This window comes from Dermacentor variabilis, chromosome 1 (assembly GCF_050947875.1).
Source record: "Dermacentor variabilis isolate Ectoservices chromosome 1, ASM5094787v1, whole genome shotgun sequence".
NCBI classification, from domain to species: domain Eukaryota; kingdom Metazoa; phylum Arthropoda; class Arachnida; order Ixodida; family Ixodidae; genus Dermacentor; species Dermacentor variabilis.
This window is the reverse complement of record NC_134568.1, coordinates 280,247,553-280,271,340: the sequence shown is the minus strand read 5'-3', so window position 1 is coordinate 280,271,340 and position 23,788 is coordinate 280,247,553. Positions and strand designations below refer to the sequence as shown.

General features: G+C 46.0%; 1 protein-coding gene across 5 annotated transcripts in view; it reads left to right on the top strand.

The window, feature by feature from the left end:
- PGAP5 (Per1-like protein PGAP5) overlaps positions 1 to 23,788 on the top strand; it is a 65,216-nt gene that overhangs the window by 40,383 nt on the left and 1,045 nt on the right. For 3 of the 5 annotated variants that reach the window (XM_075676280.1, XM_075676279.1, XM_075676281.1), the window contains exons 7-9: positions 9,636 to 9,704; positions 17,515 to 17,637; positions 18,759 to 18,899. In XM_075676280.1, coding sequence (XP_075532395.1) covers positions 9,636 to 9,704; positions 17,515 to 17,637; positions 18,759 to 18,899 — 333 coding nt within the window. The remainder of the gene's footprint in view (positions 1 to 9,635; positions 9,705 to 17,514; positions 17,638 to 18,758; positions 18,900 to 23,788) is intronic. The other 2 variants (XM_075676282.1, XM_075676283.1) reach the window with 2 other exon arrangements.

The window sequence follows — 23,788 nt, the reverse complement described above, 5'->3', positions numbered from 1 at the left end:
GGTCGTTGCCTCAGGAATTTCCTGCCACAAAAATTTTTTAAATCTCCAAGTAAAAACAGAGCTATCGGTATTTATTGCACCAATGCATGGCTTTCTCACTTCTTTTTCATTTTTTTTTCTCCTCTTTTTGACGCAACTTCCAGTTCAGGCATGCGCAGTGCTCTCTTAACGTTAAATAGGCTGGAGCTATGTCACTTACAGACACCAGTCAGAGCGTGTGGTTGTCTGAGCATCTTGCCGCCAAGAGGGCTTGTCGTGGCACCCCATGATGGCCATGGTATCTAGGCTACGCAGCACACCGGTGTGATCTCGGAGGCCACGTGCAGCAGACGCAGCTATGCGCAACTGGCGTGTGTAGACACACAAGTGCAGAGATGAAATACCTTTATTGGTGTCTTTAGGTCGCAGACCTGTGGATTTTTCATTTATTTAATTCAACGTTCGGAATTTATAGTATTACTGAGAATGCTCTTATGATCACGATATCTGCCAATACCTGTTGGGCTTGTTGGCGGCTCGCAACGCAGCTAATGACGGCATTGTGGAGGAGACAGCAAGCAACTTTTCACTGTTTTTGGCAATAAATTGTAGTTTTCCTTCTACATGCAATGAAATGATATTTGATTCACATGTTCACAGGAGCCTCATCTACGGATTGGCAACATTTTCTTATGTTCAGAAAGCATTTCAGGGCCCCTTTGAGATATCAAGAAATTTGGACAGTAATTATGCAGGTGATATGTTCAAACTAAATTTTCATAAGCAAAGTGACTATTTCATTTAAACTGTAAACTAAAACTAAAACATTAGATTTGTATGCATTCTTTTCTATACTAGTTGCAATTTAGAGAACTGCAATACATGGGCACTATAACGTAAAACTATTCCAAACTTTTCTATTCCAAGTCTGCTATCAGCCCTCCGCGATTGGCGAAAAATATTTTTGGACCAACCCCACTTCACCTGTCTGTCACGCGACATCACGAAAACCGCGATAGCTCCCCATCTGATATGACGTGTACACACTGATTATGCAAGATTTGACTGAACAAAAGAAAAATAATTATTTCTGATTCGACTGCCTTTTCGCCATTAGCCCTCGGCTATCAGTGAAAAGTTTTCGGGCTGCACCTACTTCACCTGCCTGTCACGCAACGTCACAAAACCACAAAAACTGACCGTGCCAAAGTGACATGTATGCATTAAAGATGCATTAATATGCCGAACAAAACTGAATTTTCTTCTGGATAGCCACAGGCTGCCCCGTTCCAAAAGGAATAAAAGATGGCTGCCGCCGATCGTTTAGGCACTGGCTACTCGCACCTGCCGGAGAGCATAGGTTTATTTGCATGTAATTAAACTTTTTGCGTGGCCATGTAACGTTTTCGAACACTTTCGGCATGTTTACGACCTCGTTCTGCGATTCTTCTTTGCTGAGGATCCGTTTTAGTGTCATTTTTAAGCTTCCGTTGCATGCTGCCGCCATTGTCAACGAGCCACCGTAAGCTAAGTAAAAGAAAGCGGACCAATCACAGACGCCGGCACCACCTCCTTCATCCGGTTATCGATTTTCAGTGCAGTGGCTCAGCCCCATGGAATCCCTCTGCACTTGATCATGCTTCTTACCTCTTGTGAGCAAATTAGGTAAAACTAGCTGCCCAGTGTAGGCAATGTTATTTGTTTTTCAAGTAAAGAAAAGTGACCTCCTATGAACGAGGAGAGCGTTTGATTGGTCTGTTGAGACAACCCTGTGGGTGATTGCCTGATGCTTGCGTCGGCGGTTACGCAAATTTCACATCAGGAGATTGGAATAAAGACATATTAGAATAGTTTTACATTATAGGACCCCATATCTTTAGTTGAGAGTTGTTAAATTAGTGCTTCAGTTTTTTATTTAGATCATTCAATCAGTCCATCAATCGATCAGTCAATTATTATTATTATGTTTCAAAAGGATGAAATTTACCAGTTTTCAGAATTTAAAGCCTTAAATCAAAAGTCTGCTCTTAAAAGTCACTTGACTTAACTTTTTCTTTTAAATGTACTGAATTTCACACAAACTAGTCAAACAAATAATGAAAGCATTTCTTTGTTGACGTAAATAGGGCAATCAGGGTATGCTCCGAGTCGTATGAGGGTATGATCGCTTCGGCACCGCTCGGCCAGCAGCACACATTTGCGCCGTCATGCAATAAAAGCCGCATGCCCAGATACCTACACCAGACATAACGCCCTGTCGCGGGCCAGTCTCTCTGCAGCTGACCTTGTTCATTCATTGCATGCTTGAGAGCAGCACAATAACAGTGTGCAATCGCCTTGTCACATGGTATTTTTCATATTTCGCTGGCTTTTTTTGGAATGCGGAAAAAAGGATTACGTGAGATATATTGTGTTGGAAACAATTTACTGAGAGGTTTCTCAAAGTGCTCTACAACTTTGCGTATCATACTTTGGGTCTGCAGCCAATATTTAAAAAGTTGATTAATTAAACATAAATAATCCGTTAGTTAAGGGGAAAATAAAAGATAGCCTGAGTAACTCTAGGCCAGTGCCAACATTATGCGTTCAGTTGAACTCACATCCGGAGTGCCTTTAATTTTTAAAACATTGGCTCGTTATGTGGGACAACCTGTATATGTATATAATGAACGAGAAGAAAGGGGGTTAACCGTGGGGCCTGATTTTTTATTAATCATATCATTATAAGCCAACAAACAATGAAACCAAGGACAACAGAGGAAATTACTTGTACTTACTAATTGAATTAAAGAAATGATAAATTAATGGAATTGAAAGTGGGTGAAAAACAACTTGGTGGGGAATGATCCCACGTCTTTGCATTATGCGTGCAATGCTCTACCAATTGAGCTACTGTGGTGCCATTTCCCCATCCACTTTCTTGGGTATTTATGTTTTACTACTTGTAATAACCCTGGGAGTGTTAGCCAGCGCCACCAGTCACAAACCTTGGCGGCAGGTGTGGAACATCCTTTCTACCGCAGGCGTCACGAGTACGTGATCTTTTTGGGTGAAGGCAACTGGTCAATAAACCCACGCATGCTACCTGAAGGCATCAGTGTTGCCAGATTCGAGACCCTCGTTATGTAATGAACGAGAAGAAAGGGGGTTAACCGAGGGGCCCTATTTTTTATTAATCATATTGTTACGTAGGAAGACGTAGATGAAAAGCTATATACAAGTATATTGACAAGGAAATACGCCGCACTTGGCCAAGAGGCAACAGCCCGCGCTAGCCTCCAATCGTCATCGTCGTCGTCTTCATACTGCTCGCCCCTTCGTCATCGCAAATACTGTTCCGTAGCACTACCCCCGGCGGCAAAAGCGCCGTCCCGGAGCAACTAAAGGCCGGACTCTGAAGCAGTGTAGTAGGCCTTGAGCCTACTGACGTGACGGGAGAGCATTTTGCGGTAGGGCCCTGTGTATTGCGAAAGGAGCTTTTCTGAAAGTCCGACGTGATGAGAGGGCGACAACAGGAGCACGAGCGCACCAGGCGAAAACTGTACGTCACGGTAGCAGGCGTTGTACTGACGCTGTTGAGTGGTTTGCGAGGCCGTCAGTCGAGCACAGGCAAGCTGGCGTGCATGGTCGGCGAGGGCAATGGCATCGCCCGCATACTCGCTTGTTGAGATCGCAGCAGGAGGAAGGGCCATGTCAAGGGGCAAGGTCGGTTCGCGACCATACAGTAGATAAAATGGAGAAAATCCGGCGATGTCGTGCCGGGAAGAATTATATGCAAATGTGAAGTAAGGAAGGGCAATGTCCCAGTTGTGGTGTGGCCCTCGGAAACGTACTTGGACAGCATATCGCTAAGAGTATGGTTTAACTGCTCTGTCAGGCCATTGGTTTGAGGATGGTATGAGGTAATCAGCTTGTGTTGAGTGGAGCACAAATGCACAACGTCGGCGATGACTATCGAGAGGATGTCGCGACTACGGTCAGTAAGCAGCTGCCGCGGGGCGCCATGAAGCAAGATAATGTCACGCAAAGAAATTACGCGACGTCAGTGGCGCAACTGGTAAGGAGAGCTCGCGTAATAGCGTATCGGGAGGCGTAATCAGTTGCGACAGCTACTCATTTGTTCCCAGAGGATGACGTGGGAAAGGGACCGAGGAGGTCTAATCCAACACGAAAGAACAGTTCCACAGGGACGGTGATCGGCTGGAGATGACCGGCAGGTATCACCTGAGGTGTTTTCCGATGCTGGCAGGGATCACAGGCAGCAACATAGCGTTGGATGGAGCGAGCGAGACCAGGCCAATAGAAGCGGTGGCGGACGCGGTTGTGGGTGCGGGTTACCCCAAGATGTCCTGCAGTGGGTGCGTCGTGCATCTCAAAGAGCACAGTCTGTCGTAGATGTTTTGGCACGACAAGAAGAAGACCAGATCCATCAGGAAGGAAGTTCCTTCGGTACAGTATGCCGCCCTGGAGGACATATTGGCGAACGGACTCGTCGGTAGGTGTAGAGCGCAGACGCTCGATGAGTGCTCGCAGTGATAGGTCTCGGTACTGCTCATTGGCGATGTTGCAAAGGCAGACACAGAGAAAAGGCTGTTGGCGGTACTACTGTCGCCGTCATCAGGCTCATCTACCGGGCAGTGAGACAGGCAGTCAGCGTCCTTGTGTAGTCGGCCAAATTTGTAGGTGACAGAATACGAATATTCTTGGAGGCGTAAGGCCCAGCGGCCAAGTCTTCCTGTAGGATCTTTCAGTGAGCATGACCAGCAAAGCGCGTGATGGTCTGTGACAACTGAAAAGGGTCAGCCATATAAGTATGGGCGGAACTTCGCAACCGCCCAAACTAGGGCCAGACACTCACGCTCAGTGATGGAATAGTTGCGCTCCAAGGGTGAGAGGAGCCTGCTGGCGTAAGCAATAACACGGTTGTTGCCGCACTGGCATTGTGCCAGTACTGCGCCAATTCCGGGACCGCTGGCATCGATACGCACTTCGGTAGGGGCAGAAGGATTGAAATGGGCCAGAATGGGAGGTGTTGTGAGAAGGTCGATTAGGTGCGAGAATGCAGAGGCCTCGTTATCGCCCCACCGGAAAGGGGCGTCTTTTTTCGAAAGCTCTGTTAGTGGTCGTGCTATGGCTGCGAAATTTTTCATGAAACGGCGGAAGTACGAACAAAGGCCGATGAAGCTGCGCACATCCTTGACACACTTCAGAACAGGGAAGTGCGTAACAGCATGGATCTTGCCTGTGTCCGGTTGCACTCCTTTGCGTCAACGAAATGCCAAGGACAGTAATCTGGCGATGGCCGAATTGGCACTTCGATGCGTTGAGTTGCAGACCGGCTTGACGAAAAACGTCCAGGACTGCTAAGAGGCGCTCGAGGTGCGTAGCGAACATTGGGGAGAACACTATAACGTCATCCAAGTAGCACAGGCACGTGGACCATTTGAAACCGTGAAGAAGGGAGTCGATCATGTGTTCAAAAGTGGCAGGAGCGTTACATAGACTGAATGGCATCACTTTGAATTGATAAAGACCGTTGGGTGTTACAAAAGCGGTCTTCTCGCGGTCGAGATTGTCCACGGCAATCTGCCAAGTAGCCGGAGTGAAGGTAAATGGAGTAGAAGTAGCGAGCACCGTGGAGGCAGACAAGGGCGTCATCAATCCGAGGTAGGGGATGCACATCCTTTTTGGTAACCCTGTTAAGGTGCCGATAATCCACACAAAAGTGCCACAAGCCATCCTTCGTTTTTACCAGTGCAACAGGTGACGCCCATGGACTACATGACGGTTCAATAATGTTCTTGGCAAGCATTTCGCGAACTTCTGCGTGAATAACTTGACGCTCAGCCGATAACACTTGATACGGGTGGCGATGTATAGGAGGGGCATCGCCGGTATTAATGCGATGTGTAACAGCTGTAGTTTGGGCCAAAGGACGATTGTTAAAGTAAAAAATATAGTGGTAGGAAAACAGACCGCGGTAGAGCGCAAGAGCGTCCTTGGACGGCATGTCGGGCGCAATCATGTTCTGTAAGTCGGCGATGGTACAAGTTACCGACTGCGATGGTAGAGGAGGATCGGCTCAATTGTCGTCTACTGCAATAGATAGATATATAGACGGACGGACGGACGGTGGTCCGTCCGTCCGTCCGTCCGTCCGTCCGTCCGTCCGTCCGTCCGTCCGTCCGTCCGTCCGTCCGTCCGTCCGTCGGTCGGTCGGTCGGTCGGTCGGTCGGTCGGTCGGTCGGTCGGTCGGTCGGTCGGTCGGTCGGTCCTTGTTCCTTGTTTACTTCCTTCTGAATAACTTGCCGCTCTGCCATGAACACGTGATATGGTCGGCAGTGAATGGGAACAGCATCACCAGTGTTTATCCGATGCTTAACAAGGGACGTCTGACCAAGTGGTCGATTGTCAGTGTCAAATATGTCGCAGTAGGAAAGCAAAAGCTGACATAGGGTGGCTGCTTGGTCAGGTACGAGGTCTGGAGCGACCATGGGACGGAATGGGCTGTCGAGGTTCAAGGAATCCTGCAGGTAATCAGGAGGATCTGGAGATGCGCTGGCGGCAAAAGCAGTGACGTAGTCACCTGTCACTGACCGGAGCGTGGCCACCGCTATGCCTTCAGGTAACACTTGCTTCGTCAACCCAAAATTTATAATGGGGAGACACATCCGATTAGCGGCAAGGGTTACGACGGAGTGTGGCACAGAGATGTTGCGCGCCAGGAGGACATCACGAATAGGTGCGACGACGCACGGTTGCCGTTGAGGCCAATTCGATGAAGGTTATGGCTTTTGGAGGTAAGCGGACAAACGCTGTAGTGTAGAGGGTGTTTCGTTCGGGGCAAACGTCCGAAAGAAGAGGAAGCTCGAGGCACAGCCTACCGGTGGCACAGTCAATGAGGGCAGAATGCGTCGTCAGAAAGTCAAGCCCGAAGATTAGGTCATGAGGGCAACTGGTCAGCACGGTGAACAGGACTGGAACTTGGTGGCCAGCGATTCCTATGCGAGCAGCGCACATACCTCTGACGGCAAAAGTGGTGCCATTGGCGACGCGTACGGCTCGAGTGATGGCAGGCGTAAGAACTTTTTTGAGGCGACGACATAGGTTAGCGCTCATTATGGACACTTGGGCTCCAGTATCAATTAATGCCGTCAGTGGAACACCATCTACGTCTACTTCAGTTGGGTTCGTGTTAGGGAGGAGCGTCAATGGAGGATTTGGACAGGACGAAAGTGATGCAGCGCTGCCTCCAAGAGCTGCATGGCCTAGTTTTCTGTCCATTGTGTTGGCGAGGAAAAGCGGCGAGGCTGGGGCTGAAGGGGAGCAACGGCGTTGAGGTGACGGCGATCGCACGGAGGAGTGGCTGTCAGGGGCATCAGAAGTAGGGTACAGATGGCGAAGTGAATAACGGCGAGCGTCGGCGTATGGGCAAGGAGCAGGGAATGAGCTCCAGTACGGCGGCATGCAGGTGGTGCGGCAGTGGCGGGATACATGACCAATGCGGTGGCAGCGGAAGCAGATCGGTTTGTCGTCTGGGGTTTGCCATTCAGCAGGATTGCGTGGTCTGAGAACAAAATACTGGTCATTACAAGTTGTGGTCACGAGAATGGGTGCCGAATCAGGTTCGGAGACAGAGCAGGCAGTAGGGATGCCAAGGTATGCAATTTCTTTCTGCACAACTGCTTGAATAATGGAAATAGTGGGGGCCATTTGGTCAAAGGTACCGTCAGGGAGTCGTGGATCAAAGAGGAAGGTCTCACCGCTTCAATCTCACAGCGAACGATATGTGTGACGTTCTCTTAAAATGGTCATGTGGCGGTAAGAGCGGAGCAAGAGGACGGGCCAGGAGTGTTTGGGAGCTGGGAAAACTGTGAGACGACGTGGCGGCTTTTGGCTACCTCGAAGCAGCGGCATTCTTTGACGATGGCGTCAATGGTAGAAACATCGTTATAGACGAGCAAATTGAAGGCGTCGTCTGCAATGCCTTTTACGATATGGCCCACCTTGTCAATCTCAGTCATGTGCTCGTCGAATTTCCAACAAAGCGCGAGCACTTCCTGTATGTAGGAGACATACGATTCGGTTGATGCCTGGATACAGGTGGCAAGCTCTTTTCGCACAGCCTGTTGGCGACCTGACGGCTTGCCAAATAGGTCGCGAAGCCACTCTTTGGAAATGTCCCAGCTGGAGAGCTCAATCTCATGGGTGCGAAACCAAACACGAGGTGTCCTGTCCAGATAAAAGATCACATTGGCAAGCATGATGGTAGGCTCCCAGTGGTGGCTTTGGCTAACACGCTCGTACATGCTGAGCCAGTCGTCGACGTCAATGTCATTTTGAGCGGAGAATGTGCCAGGATCACGGAGACTTGGAACCGTAACGTACGTTGCGGTTGGCACCACTGGTGTAAGTGGCGACGAGGTGGTTCTATCGGAAGCCATGGCTGAAAAGACAACGGTGTGGCCGCTTCGGAGCTCTGTGGCGAGGATGAGGAATGTTCCACCTCCACCACAATGTTACGTGAAGGAAGAGTCAGTAAGATGAGCAACTATTTACAGGTTATATTTACAACAGCGGTTACAGCGCTGACCAGTTAGATTCACAGCACGAGCCCAGTTCGTTCTTCCTCCTCATTTCTCGAGTGATGGCGCCCACGCACCTCGTTCAGACAATCAAATACCACACGCGTGTAGCAGTATGTAGGGTGCCTGGGCACAAAGGAATCGGGGGCAACACGCTTGCTGATGAAATTGCCAAATCCATTACAATGAAAGTTGGCTACCCTTCCATAGGTATCCCACCCTCAGACCTAAAACCATTTTTGCGCAAAAAACTTAGAAGTCATTGGCAACAGATGTGGGATGCTGAAACCTCCAATAAACTCCATTGAATTAAGCCACACATAGTAAATTACGCACCAATAACAAAAACACGGTGAACTGAGGTCACTTTCTGTCGCCTTAGGATAGGCCATACCTATGGCACACACTCTTATCTAGTGACCGGTAGCGAAGCTCCAACCTGCTGTAAATGTGGCGAGACACTGACCGTCCTCCACGTCCTGCTGGAGTGTCGGCAAGCGGAATCTCAGAGGGAAAAACACTTCCCTCTAGCCTACCGACAGCATATCCCTTTACACCCGGCTATGTTCCTTTGTGCTGACCCGCCTTTTTACACGATGTTGACGCATTCCAAATACTAGGCCCACACGTTTCATAGCACGGCCTCTCGTCAGAGGCCCCGGCTGCGAAAGCAGCGCTTTGTATAGCACTTGCCCCTGGACCCTTTCACGTAAGGACCTCGTTGAGGCAGTAGTGCTACTGGCATATATACGTTTTTAGAATTTCACTCCTTCATGGTATACCTTTTACGTTCACAGTGCACCTCACAAGCCATTGTCATTACGTTAACGTGTTCATATCTTAATCCTGGTCTTATGCCTCTATACAGCCACGCTATATCATCATAGACAGCCACATTACCCTTTGTTGTTATTTTCATCACCGAGTACATAACACCATTGCTTGGCGCTCTTTGGCCATGACTGGCCCTTGCGCCACAAAACCCTATACATCATCAACCATATGTCTACCTTACTGGAATGTCAGCATGTGTGTGACTAAGGCAGGATTTTTTTGTTTGCTTCTGTGTAGGTTATGCAGGAGAAGAGCTGCCGAAAGGAAGACATGCTAGAGACAAATGGCCGGCCTGTTGTACTTATGGTAGGTGAGAATGGGGTGTAATATTTCTTGACAGGCTGTTTCTACTGTATTGAAATATATCATTTCTTCGCACGGAGTCTTCTTAAATTGGAGTTCTTATGGTTATTGTGCTTATGCAAATATGTATCCACAGATTTTGTAAACTGTGAAATGCATTGTACATTTCAGCATCCCCAAATTACTTACATTGCCGAGCATTAAAAAAATGCAATAAAATCTCAAATTAAGTGTATGTATATATATGGTGAAATGTGTATGTATGGTGACCTGTCTTCAAGTGCAAAAGTTTTTTTAGTTTTTTACAGCTATCTGTGAAAGATAGTTGTGTGAAAGATGTGAGAAGGCTCAAAAAGTTATTGTATTGTTTTACAAAAAAGTATTCCGTATAAATGTGCGAAATGCAGTAACATAAAAACATTTTGAAAGCTTCGATTGCTGCCTAATTTTATTTCTGCTGGCAGTTTCTTAAAAATTGGAGAGACCAGAGTTAGTTCACCAAAAATGCCCTCCTCAAAGATTGGCCTAGCACTATGCCCAGACTTTGCGTGTTGAAAATGTGTATTGTACATACCATAAGGTATCTACTAAACTCCTAATCAAAGTAACAAAAGTGCAGAGAGTTCTTAAATACTTGGGAGAAAAAGGGCAGATCTAATAAAATAAAATTGAAGGGTGACTTACTATATCCGTCCTCTCCCAAAAAATTCTGATAAAGGGCATGAATCCAGATGTGGTACTTCAATTTGTTGTAATATATGGGCCTTCTAGATGCACACAGATCTTTTTGCTATGTTGTTGTTGTTGTTGTTCATGAAGCACCAGAAAACTGGCAATGTGTGCTAGTCTTAATGTTGAACTAGCTACCAGTAATGTGCAAAACAGTTAGGAACTGGCCTGGCAACAACATTAACTCTAGCAGTTCCAAGTGGAAAGGCTGATTTACTGAATAAAAGTCAAAGCAGATTATTATCACCAGACATAGCTGTCCATGCCTGTGGTAGGTTATTCGCAATTGTATGGGTTATAATAGCACAATCACTAGGAATGCCTTCTCTGTTCAAGGCAGCTTCTCTATAGAGTTTAACCATGATGATTTAGTGGTTTTACCACTTTTACAAGTACTGGCTTAGCAGGTTTCTCACATGTCACTTCCTCACAGAAATATGCATTGGTTTATGTATAGCCCTTATTGTGTGCTTGAATGTGATCTGTGAGTTAAGTATGTTTCTTTAGACAACTGCCCTAGTGGATAAATTGTGGAGTAGAGGTATTTTCTCATAATTGTTCCATAACATATGAAGCATACATTCCCACTTCCTAGCACCATGACTTCATGGCTATGGCATTGTGCTGCTGAGCATGCAGTCTTGCATTCAACTCATTGTTGCGGCTAGGGTGGCATTCAGGGCATGAAATTCTTCAAGCCCGTCGACTACTACATCAGATTGTAGAAAAAGAAGGAAAAAGGGTTTATTTAGCTTAGTTGCATGGCTGCAGTACCGAAGCCCACTCCATGCAGGAGCAAGTTAAATGTCTCAGTTCACATCAGGACCCTCTGTCCTCACTCTCAAAAAGTATCTGCTTTTAATACCGTCGCCGTCTTCCCTCGGCAAATTGACTAGGGAATCTGAAGACTGTCCAGCAGTAAATCACCATCGTCGACAATATCATGCCCATGCTCACAATAACCCGCAGTAACTCTGCTTCCGAAGAAACTGGTTTGGAATCTGTGGAAAGAAATCAACCGGCGACACCTAGTTTGTTCATCTTTGCCCCTCCTTCCTAGTTCACTCTGGCTGGTAAGGGCCTTTCGTGGAACCCTGCAACAGCCGGTTTACACGCTGTCTTGACAGCTGGATGAGTGCCGAGGGATGGGTGGTGATTTGACTCGTCTAATTAACTGTGCCTATCAATTCGTTGCCGTGGTTCCCTTCCTTTCATCCTTTGCACAGATTTCCAGGTAATGGTGGAGTGAGCGCCCTTCAACTGTCAGTGTCTATGCTGCGTTGTCGTATGGATAGGAGGTGCGGTGATTTGACATGTGCCAAACGTTTAATTAACTGCGCCTCTCAGTTCTTCGTCGCTGTCCCTCTCCTGTTCATCCTTTGCTCAGATTTCCGGGTAATGGTGGGGTGACCGCCCTTCAACCGTCAGATTCCTCGCTGCGCTGTTGTCTGGATAGGAGGTGCAGTGGTTTGACATGAGGCAAACATTTAATTAACACCGTTGTGGGAGATGTAACAAACACCTCCACCTCCGAGAGATTCGACCTGAGGGTGACCGGATGTCAGGTTGCCCGAAGCGCCGATGTTCGGTCGCGGCCTTGAGGATTGTTCTAGTTGTGATGGTTGATGTCACATGGCAGCTCGAGGGCCCAGCCTCGCATCATTGTGTCCATGTCCCTGGGAATACACAGGCACCCGCACACACTCACCGGCATGCCCAAGCAACATGCCTACCAGATGCTGTGATCCCCGTATCGCTTTACAATGTTTTACCTCTCTCTCTGTCTTCCTTCTTTCTAGTTGTAGTGAGCTCTCTGCATGACAGAAACAGATTACCTAACTTAACATCACTAGCAATACGTACAAAAGACATTTCTTAAAAGAAAATTCTGAGCTTGTGGCACCGGCCCAGCTCGTCTGCATTCTGATTCCGGTCAAAGGCAACCATCTCGTCTGTCTCCCGTATCCAACATTTGCTTCAGCCATGCAAGAGGGCGATGGTTGCTCTCTACCATGAATTTAGCACCTTGAACATCGAATCCTAGTTTTTGGATTACCCATTCCATGCAAAACATTTTTTCTCCGAGGTGCTAAACGCCTCTTCTTGCGGTGTCAGTTTTTTTACTGAGCACCCGCCGTGGTTGCTCAGTGGCTATGGTGTTGGGCTGCTGAGCACGAGGTCGCGGGATCGAATCCCGGCCACGGCGGCCGCATTTCGATGGGGGCGAAACGCGAAAACACCCGTGTGCTTAGATTTAGGTGCACGTTAAAGAACCCCAGGTGGTCAAAATTTCCGGAGTCCTCCACTACGGCGTGCCTCATAATCAGAAAGTGGTTTTGGCACGTAAAACCCCAAATATTATTATATATTATATTTTTTACTGAGGTACTGCACAAGGTGTGCTTCACCACTTTCGTTAATTTGGGCACGGACGACACCTTGACCACAGTTGCTGGCGTCGCACCAGAGAATGCATTCTCTGCAGAAGTCTGGCAAGGCAAGTACAGGCCGTGAAGACAAAGCTTCCTTCTCAAGCAATCCACATTTTCCGACTTCTAATCTTCAACTTTCGTGCGACTCACGCACTAACACTCTTTCCCTTGTCCACAAAGGACACGCACTAATGAAAGAACCAAAACACATTGCATAACTTACGCATTTGAAATTTCACGAAGATTCGAGGTTACTTCTAACTTCTACCACGCATGGTCTAAGTGATACTAAAATGATGCTGTCTGATGAACACACGTGCAAGACACGCACCAACGCTTAACTTCTTTGTGTCCGAGCAAAACACACCTCAAAGGGACAGTACTAATACTTTCTAAATCCTGCAGTTAACAGCAGCTCCGCTAAATAATATGTCGTTCTTCCAAAGAAAAAAAAATCTCGCGAACGCTTATGAAAAATTAACTGCAATTCAAGCGTGCCCTACAGGTTTCTAACAAATAACCTAGACTTGGCGGTGCAAGTGTATGTAAAAAAATGAATCCTATCTGCTAAAATAAAAAGACATATCGAAAGAACAAAGTTTCCAAACATTACGCGCGCGAAAACTGTCTCCTTAAACCGTACTTGAGGTGGGCGCAGTCTGAAAGCTCCTGTCAAACTTGTAAACCCCGTGATACAAAAGGCACGTATGTCATTCCCCTCGCTGAAGAGCCCTGATACCTTTCGTTCTGTCCACCTATCTTTTTGGTATTGCCCTTGGAATGCATTGCTTGGTATGACCATGTTGTGTCACCTGACCGCCGCATTCTCCCCTGTCAGACAGGCTACACATCGAAAAGAGCTAAACGAGGGCAAATATAATTGACCCCTGGCTTTTGTACTCCTCCGCACCGAATGTCGCTTTCTTTTCAACCTCATCTGACAACTTGGATGCGCTCTGACTCGCGACATTGCAACTGACAAATGTGCCTTTCTACATCTTTCTATGCGCTCCCCACAAGGGTTTAGTGGGTTTAGATTTACTCGGCCGCGTTGTCTTCTCTACTGCAATTCTGAATTTGTGATGCCTCTTTCTCTTGCCACTGTTTCAGGTGTGCTGTTCCATGTGCCTTTCTTTTCTTTCTGTTGGCGGCTCCTTGGCCTGATGAACTTCTTGAATTTCAGTTGGGGGAATCGGAAAAATTTCCTCCTCTGACTTAACTTTCCCTCCCGAGCTAGCTGTTTCCTTTTCATTCTTCGCACTAAGTTCTTCATCGTAATTCAGTGCCTGACTGTCTTCCTGAATTTCGGGAGGGAAAATTGGAAAGATTTCCTCCTCCGGCTGAACTATGTCTCCCGAGCTAGCTACTTCGGCCTCCTTCGCTGCATTGTGTTCCACATCGCAACACAGCACTTGCATCTGCTTCTGAATTTCTATCGAGAAAATCGGAAGAATTTCCTCCTCCGGCTTAATTATGCCTCTTGAGCTAGCTACTTCATCTTCTTTCTCTGCACTGTGTTCCGTGTAGTAGCCCAGCGCCAGACCTTCTTTCTGAATTTTGGTCGAGGAAATCGGTTCCTCCCAAAATTCTTCTGCAGAGAGCTTGTATTTTGCGAGCAAACCCACCTTCACCAAACTGTACATGCCTGCCTCGTCCATGCTCAGTCCAGACCATGATTTGCACTACTACTTCCAGCATCAGCTCAAACAACCGCTCTGGCCATGTGTCTTGGTGAAATGCTTGCTTCTCACAAATCCATTCAAAATTAATCAGGTAGAGACCGATGTCATCACCTGTTTTGTACGGCTGAAGCAAACTTGTCATTTTCACGTTTTCTCTTTGTGGCGATGCCCTGCACCTTAATCTTGCAATGTCTAGTCTTATTTCCGCATGCTGCCTCTGCTTCTCTTCCTCCTCGCGCTTCGTCTCTTCTGCTCTTCCTTTTCTCTCGCACTCCGTTATCTTGCATTCCTTCTCTTCCTCCCTTTCTTTCCTCTCACGACATGTCTTTTCCCAGTCCTCTGTGAGCTCGTCCTTATCGAAACCCACTTCGTCAATCACCGCACGAATTCCGGGCTTCCTCAACCTATGGTTAACCTCCATACCGAGCTCTGTTGCTAAGGGGCAACAGCTCGTCTTTCTTTAACACTGTAATATCCATGCTTTTTGAGAGCTGACTACAACTGCCCCTTGTTAGATACGGGACCTTTTCCTGAGCCTCCTTCGAGTTCACCAGACCACATCGAATCGCGTCACACCTAATTAAGGAGCGCAAAAGCACATCTACCACGTTCCAGAGGCGCGGCACGTGCAAACAAGTTGGCGTCCCCTTCCTCGTACGCCGCATGTGAAGCTGTTGTCCCACTGCTTGACTCTTCCCGAAAGTGTAGCAGGAGCCTGGCACTGTTCCAGGTAGCGTGGGTCCCGAGCAAAGCTGCTTTGCGGCTCTGAAAGGTTGCTCGAGAACAAACCGCCTGCCCCCGCTGTGCGCTTGCAAGCCACGAGGCAAGATGGCTGTAATGCACCGTGAAGCCCTGGCAGCAATCCCTCCATCCGCCTTTGTGACGGCAGTTGCAGACCAGGAAGGCAATACCGCAGAGAAGTACTCCCTCGGACAGGTGGAGACAATGGAGTGACCCTCTGCGCCGGGTGTGACTTACATTCGCACGGGCGCCTACCATTGGCCGAAAATGACGCCACCTGAGCGGGCTCGCCGATTGGCCGAACGGGATGTGACTTCGAGACACCGAAGGGGTTAAAAGCCAGAGACCGGGAGCAGCAAGAGAGCATTCATTCATTCATCTCTTTAGAGCTTCTTGCCACGGGCCACAGCGTCCAAGTTACTGCCGGCCTGTAATGACTTTATGACTGTTAATTTCTTTGTACTCTCACTGTAAATACTGTAAATAAACCTCCAGTTTTCATCTCAAGGTCCTCCTCAACATCGGCCAACTCCCACACCCAATGGCAAGGTCCAAAATCTGGGGGACAGCAATTGGGATTGTCCTCCAGATCCAACAACTGGATGTCAGCGCTGGGATTGTCCTACAACTCTAACACCCTGTATTGCCAGCTCACCCGGTGGGGATCAATTTCAGCTCATTGCCCGATAGAACCCTGTGCTTATCGTCTGGCAAAACGTAGTCGCTCAAGCACTCACCCAACTTGAGCTTGCGAAGGTCGTGTCTCCCTGAGCCACATCTCCAGGTCCGCCTATCCCAGATGGTGGAACTGCCTTTTGCTACTCTCCTTCCAGTTTCCTCGAGTCGTCCAACACTCCACGCCGTTACTGCCACGGTTGTGCCTCCCTGAGCTACGAAGAGGAGGTCTGCTGATCCTGGATCCACAGAAGTCGCTCTTCCATCCATAGTTTCCCTCGATCTTGTGAAGTTCGGGTCTCCCGGAGCCACGTACAATGGTCCACCGATCCCAGATTATGAGGACTGCCTTGATCTCACCGCTGCCAACCAGTCTGTAGCGGCTAGGGTGGCATTTGGGGCATGGAATCCACCAAGCCCATCGGCTACTACGTCAGGTTGTAGAAAATGAAGGAAAAAGGGTTTATTTAGCTTAATTACACGGCTCTAGTACCAAAGCCCACTCGATGCAGGAGCAAGTTAAACGTGTCAGTTCACATCAGGACCCTCTGTCCTCACTCTCGAAAAGTATTTGCTTTTAATACCGTCATCTTCCCTAGGCGAGTTGACTAGTGAATCTGAAGACTGTCCAGCAACAAATCACCATTTGTCAATTTCGTTGCGATATCATGCCCATGCTCGCAATAACCCTCAGTAACTCCACCTCTGAAGAAACTGGTTTGGAATCTGTGGAAAGAAATCAATTGGCGACACCTAGTTTGTACGTCGTTGCCCCCCTTTTCTTCGCTCAGGCTGGTGAGGGCCTTTCGTGGAACCCTGCAACAGCCGGTTTACACGCTGTCTTGATGGCTGAGTAAGTGCCGCAAGATAGATGGTGATTTGACTCGTCTAATTAACTGCACCTATCAATTCGCTGTCATGGTTCCCTCCCTTTCATCCTTTGCTCAGGTTTCCAGATAATGGTGGGGTGAGCGCCCTTCAACAGTCAGTGTCGCTGCATTGTCGTCTGGATAGGATGTGCGGTGGTCTGATATGTGGCAAACGTTTAATTAACTGCGCCTCTCAGTTCTTCTTCGTCGTCCCCCTCCTGCTCATCCTTTGCTCAGGTTTCCAGGTAATGGTGGGGTGAGCCCCCTTCAACTGTCAGTGTCCCCGCTGCGTCATCGTCTGGATAGGAGGTGTGGTGGTTTGACACGAGGCAAACGTTTAATTAACACCATTGTGGTGTTGAAACGTAACATCATGTCCGTGACGGCTGCATTTCGATGAATGCATAAATGATGCAGGAAAGTACTTTGATTTAGGCACATGTAAAAGAACCCCAAGTAGTCAAAATATTCAGTGCCTTGTACTATGGTTTCCCTCATAGACCTAGTGCTGCTTTGGGGTGCTAAACCCTGTGAATCAAACAATTGATCACTTCACACTAACAGCATTATATAATGATTAGTTCAATGAACATTAAACAAACAAAAACAGGAACCAAGCCTTAGCTTTGAATCAATTTGCATTTCAAGCCTAAGCTAGGATCTTAGTAAAGTTCATTTGTTGCAGCACTTTCCTTTGTATAGGAGCTCGGACAGTGCTTGCTCAGAACCAGATGCTGCATCTGCAGCAGAAAAGAAAGAGTTGTTTCGTGAGAACTGGGAGTGCCTATCACAAGAGGCAACATCACTGGTAAGGAACTATCTCCAGCAATTCTTTTACTATGTAACGTTGATGTTACAATTTCAACTAATGAAAAAAATAATCTCGTGATTATCATTGCTTGTCAAATGCCAAAAGCAATGTCTAGCTTCAGTAAAGATGTCCTTGAGAGAAGTTATGCTAAAGTGAAATTGAATTATTAAATTTTGCCAAGCAGTTGATGAACTGAAGTCATCATAGTTGCCTATGATGAGCACCTAAGCAAGCTCCACATTTTGGTATGCATTATCATGCTGTCTCATGGATTGTCACCAGTATACATACATGCAGCAATTAAATGCTGTACAGAGCGTGATTGTTACATGCACTGCTACAGAACTAAGCAAAGATATTCCTGGATAGCCACAGTAAAACCCGCCGTGGTTGCTCAGTGGCTTTGGTGTTGGGCTGCTGAGCACGAGGTTGCGGGATCGAATCCCGGCCACGGCGGTCACATTTCGATGGGGGCGAAATGCGAAAACACCCGTGTGCTTAGATTTAGGTGCATGTTGAAGAACCCCAGGTGGTCGAAATTTCCGTAGTCCTCCACTATGGCGTGCCTCATGATCAGAACGTGGTTTTGGCATGTAAAACTCCATAATTTAATTTTTAACTTTTAATAGCCACAATTATATTATACCAAATTTTTGTGTCATGGGTAGGGAAATCTGTCTAGAGGGAGGCAGTTCACAGTGACCCATGATGCAAAGCTTGCATGCTTCAGTATATTTGTAATTATTGACACTGCAGGATTTTCTAAATAAGACAAAATGGCAAGGAATTTTGTGCCGCTCTACGTATTAACAGCATCCGGCATCCTTGTTTTCTTGCTCATCATCGTCATCATCACCATCATCGTCGTCGTCGTCGTCGTCGTTGTTGTTGTTGTTGTTGTTGTTGTTGTTGTTGTGCTAGTGCAAGCCATTTCTTAGAGTGAGATTGGTACAGTAATAATTAATGTTTGTTTTTGTGCATGTGTGTGACTGTTAATAATTCTTAAAAGTGTTGTGAGGGAAACATTTGTTTATAGTCATTGTGTTTTGGGTATTTTTTGGTATTTCTTGAGCACTTAAATATTTCATTTTGATTTTGCTTTTATGAAATTTATGTAGCTCCTGGATAGCCTCAATCCCCGTGCTGTTTTTACTGGTCACACCCACCATGGCTGTTTGACGATTCACCGAAAGACCATACCTGAATGGACACTGCCATCAATAAGCTGGAGGAACAAGCGAAACCCCAGCTTTGCTCTTGTAAGGGATCTCAAGCTCTTTATTGTGCATCCATGTTTTGCTTTCCATTCAGGAACAACCAAGATATGCAGATTATACAGGGCACTGGTTGACATGTAGAGGCATAATTTTAGGCAAATGCATTTTCTTTTTCTGTGCCTATGCACCACACCCTCCTAACATATCATCATCAGCATGTTTTATGTCCACTTCAGGACAAAGGCCTCTCCTTGCGATTTCCAATTACCTCTGTCCTGCGCCAACCAATTCCAACTAGCACCTGCGAATTTCCTAATTTCATCGCTCCACCTAGTCTTCTGTCGTCCTTGACTGCGTTTCCCTTCTCTTCGTGCCCATTCTGTAACCCTAATGGTCCAACGGTTATCTAACCGGCACATTACATGACCTGCCCAGCTCCATCTTTTTCTCTTGATGTCAGAATATCATCTATACCTGTTTGCTCTCTGATCCAAACCACTCTCTTTCTTTCTCTAAACTTTATGCCTAGCAATCTTCATTCCATCGCTCTTTATGCGGTCCTTAACCTGTTCTCAAGCTTCTTTGTCAGTCACCAAGTCTCTGCCCCATATGTCACCACTGGTAAAATGCACTGATTGTACACCTTCCTTTTCAATGATAAGGGTAAGCTTCCAGTCGGGAGCTGACAGTGTCTGCCATATGCGATCCAACCCATTTTTATTTTTCTATGAATTTTCTTCTCATGATCAAAGTTCCCTGTGATTAATTGACCTATGTAAACGTACTCCTTCACAGACTCTAGGGGCTGACTGTTGATCCTGAATTCTTGTTCCTCTGCCCGGCTATTCATCATTATCTTTGTCTTCTGAATATTATTCTTCAACCCCACTCTCACACTCTATCCGTTAAGGTCCCCAATCATTTGTTGTAACTCGTCTGCGTTGTTGCTGAATAGAACAATGTCATCAGCAAACCGAAGGTTGCTGAAATATTTGCCGTTGATCCTTACTCCTAAGCCTTCCCAGTTTAATAGCTTGGAATACTTCTTCCAAGCATGCAGTGAATAGCATTGGAGAGATTGTGTTTCCCTGTCTTACCCCTTTCTTTATAGGTATCTTCCAATTTTTCTTGTTTAGAATTAAGGTAGCTCTGGAATCTCCGAAGATATTCAAGGTATTTACGTAAGCTGTCTGTACTCCTTGATTACGTAATGCCTCTATGACTGCTGGTATCTCTACTGAATCAAATGCCTTTTCGTAATCTATGAAAGCCATATAGGGAGGCTTATTGTACTCTGCGGATTTCTCGATAACCTCATTAATGACATGGATATGATCCATTGTAGAGTATACCTTCCTGATGCCAGCCTGTTCCCTTGGTTGTCTGAGGTGCAGTGTTGCCCTTATTCTATTAGAAATTACCTTGGTGACTATTTTATTTAATGCTGAGAGTAAGCTAATGGGTCTATGATTTTTCGATTCTTTAACGTCTCCCTTTTTGTGGATTAGTATAATGTTTGCATTCTTCCAGCTTTCTGGGACCCTTGAAGTCGACAGACACTTCGTATAAAGAGCCGCCAGTTTTCCAAGCATTATGTCTCCTCTATCTTTGATTAAATCGACTGTTATTCCATCTCTTGCCGCCTTTCTTGTTTCATGTCTTGCAAGGCCCTTCTGACCTCATCACTAGTTATAGGAGGAGTATCTGTATCCTGTTCATTATCCTGCTTTGGGTATTGTACAGGTCAGTATAGAATTCTTCCGCTGCTTTTATTATGCGTTCGAGATTGCTGATGATATTACCCTGCTGATCTTTCAGTGCATACATCTTGGTTTGTCCTATGCCAAGTTTCTTTCTCACCGATTTCAGGCTGCATCGATTTTTTATGGCTTCTTCAGTCTTTCTCATGTTATAGTTTCGAATATCACTTATTTTCGCCTTGTTGATCAGTTTTGACAGTCCCGCAAATTCTATCTTATCTTTTGAGTTGGACACTTTCATTCTTTGTCGTTTCTTTATTAGTTCCTTTGTTACTTGGGAGAGCTTGCCTACTAGTTGCCTTGGTGCCTTGCCTCCCACTTCAATTGCTGCCTCAGAAGCCAGCCTAGTTACGGTTTCATTCATTAGCTCTATGTCATCATCATCTCTCTGTTCTAAGGCTGCATATTTATTTGCAAGTACCAGCCTGAATTTGTCTGCTTTTACCCTAACTGCCTCTAGGTTGATCTGTTTCTTCTTGACTAATTTTGCTCTTTCTCTCTTCAAATTGAGGTGAATCCTAGGCCTCACTAACCTATGATCACTGCACTTTACCCTACCTATCACTTCTACATCCTGCACTATGCTTGGATCAGCAGAAAGTATGAAATCAATTTCATTTCTTGTTTCACCATTAGGGCTTTTCCAGGTCTACTTTTTGTTGCTTTGCTTCCTGAAAAAAGTGTTCATTATTCGAAGCTTATTCCTTTCTGTGAATTATACCGGAATCTCTCCTCTAGTGTTCCTAGAATTGACGCCGTAGTTGCCAATTGCTTGTTCACCAGCCTGCTTTTTCCCCACTTTTGCATTGAAGTCGCCCATTACTACAGTATACTGAGTTTGCACTTTTCTCATCGCTAATTCAATATCTTCATAAAACTGATCTACTTCCTCATCATTGCAACTAGATGTTGGAGCGCAGGCTTGTACTACCTTTAATCTATACCTCTTATTAAGTTTGATTACGACTACAGCTACCTTCTCATTAATGCTGAGAATTCGCCAATGTTGCCCGCTATGTCCTTATGGATTAGGAATCCTACCCCGTATTGCTTCTTATCTAGGAGACCTCTATAGCAGAGGACATGTCCGTTATTCAGCAATGTATAAGCCTCACCACTTGTTCTGATCTCACTAAGGCCGATGATATCCCAAATAATGTCTGATAGTTCCTCAAAGAGTCCTGCTAAGCTAGCCTCACTCGAGAGGGTTCGGGTGTTAAACGTTGCAAGGGTCAGTTTCTATTGGCGGCCATTGGCCCTCCTAACATATGAACACATACTAAGGGTTAAGAAGCAGTTCAGCATTGCTTCCCCCCAACAGTGCCTATAACTGCCTTTTTTGGATTTCAGTGCCTAAAAATGTCTTTAGTGCGTAGAGTGCCTATTTCTGGTGTTTTACCTCGAAGCTATGCATTTACATGTTAATGGTTCCCAGATTAGAGAGGCAGAGGTAGCTTCTATAGACAGTTTACCATTCCCAGCTGCTTTTGATATGCTGTTGCATGTATGAAATTGATTTATAATGTTAAATCATCCAGCTGTTGCCAAACAGATGTAGTTTTATTCCATGCTAGGTAAAACATCCTGTAGTTCCTGAAGTTCTGTGAAGTTAGACATGGTGGTATTCTTATGCCTGTTTTACTCATGAAAAGTTTGGCAGGAAGAAAGACATTTGTGTTTGGAGAGCATGGAAGGTCGCGGAATCTTGTTGCACATATGAACCTTTCAAGGGAAACCAAGAGATATAAGTCAGCTATTAAGAGGAGGAGAACCTTACTATAGAAACAAGTCTTGGTGCATGAATAATCATTTTTAACAAGTGCTGCAACTGCGTGCAGAATACTTCATGCAGTTACATGCAAAATAAAGTCACGGATATATGGAAGTGCATTTAACCAAATTGTGGAATGATAGAACAAGTGTTGCAAATTGCAGATTAAAAACAAATGCAGATAATTGTATTTATTGCAGTCTTTAAGCACCAGGTGTGGCCATCCTCAGAAGGAAGCCATTATTTTGCCAGTGCAAGTGTTCTGTTGAATTGGTGTTAGATCGGATTGGTGTTTGTTTGGATTGAGTTAGCACCGTGAGTGCATGATTTTTTTTTTTTCTGGTGTTCTTGTCCATAATGCATATATACTCGGTACTATTAGATTGTTGCATAAGTTCATGTTGTTCTTTGCTGTGTTACAGAAGAACTTATTGTGTTGGAAGTAATCACAAAGTAATTGAACTGGATGTACCCCCTTACTGTTCTTGATGCTTTCCTCATGTCTGAGGAAGTTGTCTTCGATTCCCCTCCTGAAAGAAATTTGCATTTTTTTTTCCAAAGACAAATTATACAGATTCCAAGCACTGTGAAAATCAGTGCAAGTGAAGCTTTTGGAGAGCCAGGAATATGACATGGCACATCACGATAAGAGACACATAGCGGATTTCAGCTATGAACACAGTGGCAGTCCTTGCAGAAATGCACCACAGCACCACCACTGAGTGCAGCATCTAAACCTTTAAACACCACAAAGAAAGCTTTACTAAACATGGCCTCCCAGCTACAGCCAGTTTTGTTCCACTGAGACTCTAAATTTGGGTTCAGCAAATATAATTGTGAATGAATGACTGCATCGTTTCATAGGCTCCTTTTACAGGCGTAAAAGTTCTGTCTTGATTGTCAGCTAAGAGAGTGTGAACTCTCACTATATAAGTAAATTCTTGATGCGTGATGCAGCTCACATGCCAAGTGTCCCAAAGCACTAGCTTGTATGAGGGAAGCGGTAAGGATGTTATTCTGTCTCACTATGTCTGTGGCCTAATGGGTAGCGCATCAGGCTTCTGTGCTGGGGGACCTAGATCCGAAGCCAACCATCAGACACATGATTTCTTTTTTGTTGAGAATCTTTACTCACTGAGACAGGTAATGACACTCCAAACCCCGAGGAGTAATTGAAAAAATTTTGGAGCTCTCCGACATTGCTGAAGGTTCACCTGCTGAGTGCATCTGACAGAGACCGAAGCAGGTGCTGTGTGCAGGGGCAACATCTGGTGCATACACCTAATGTTTAGAACTTCCTAGGTCAAGAGCTCTATGCTTTGTGACAAATACATGGCTGGCAGCAGTCTGTCAACCGCAGTGTGTCACAACTTACAAATGGCTGTTGTATACAATTGCCA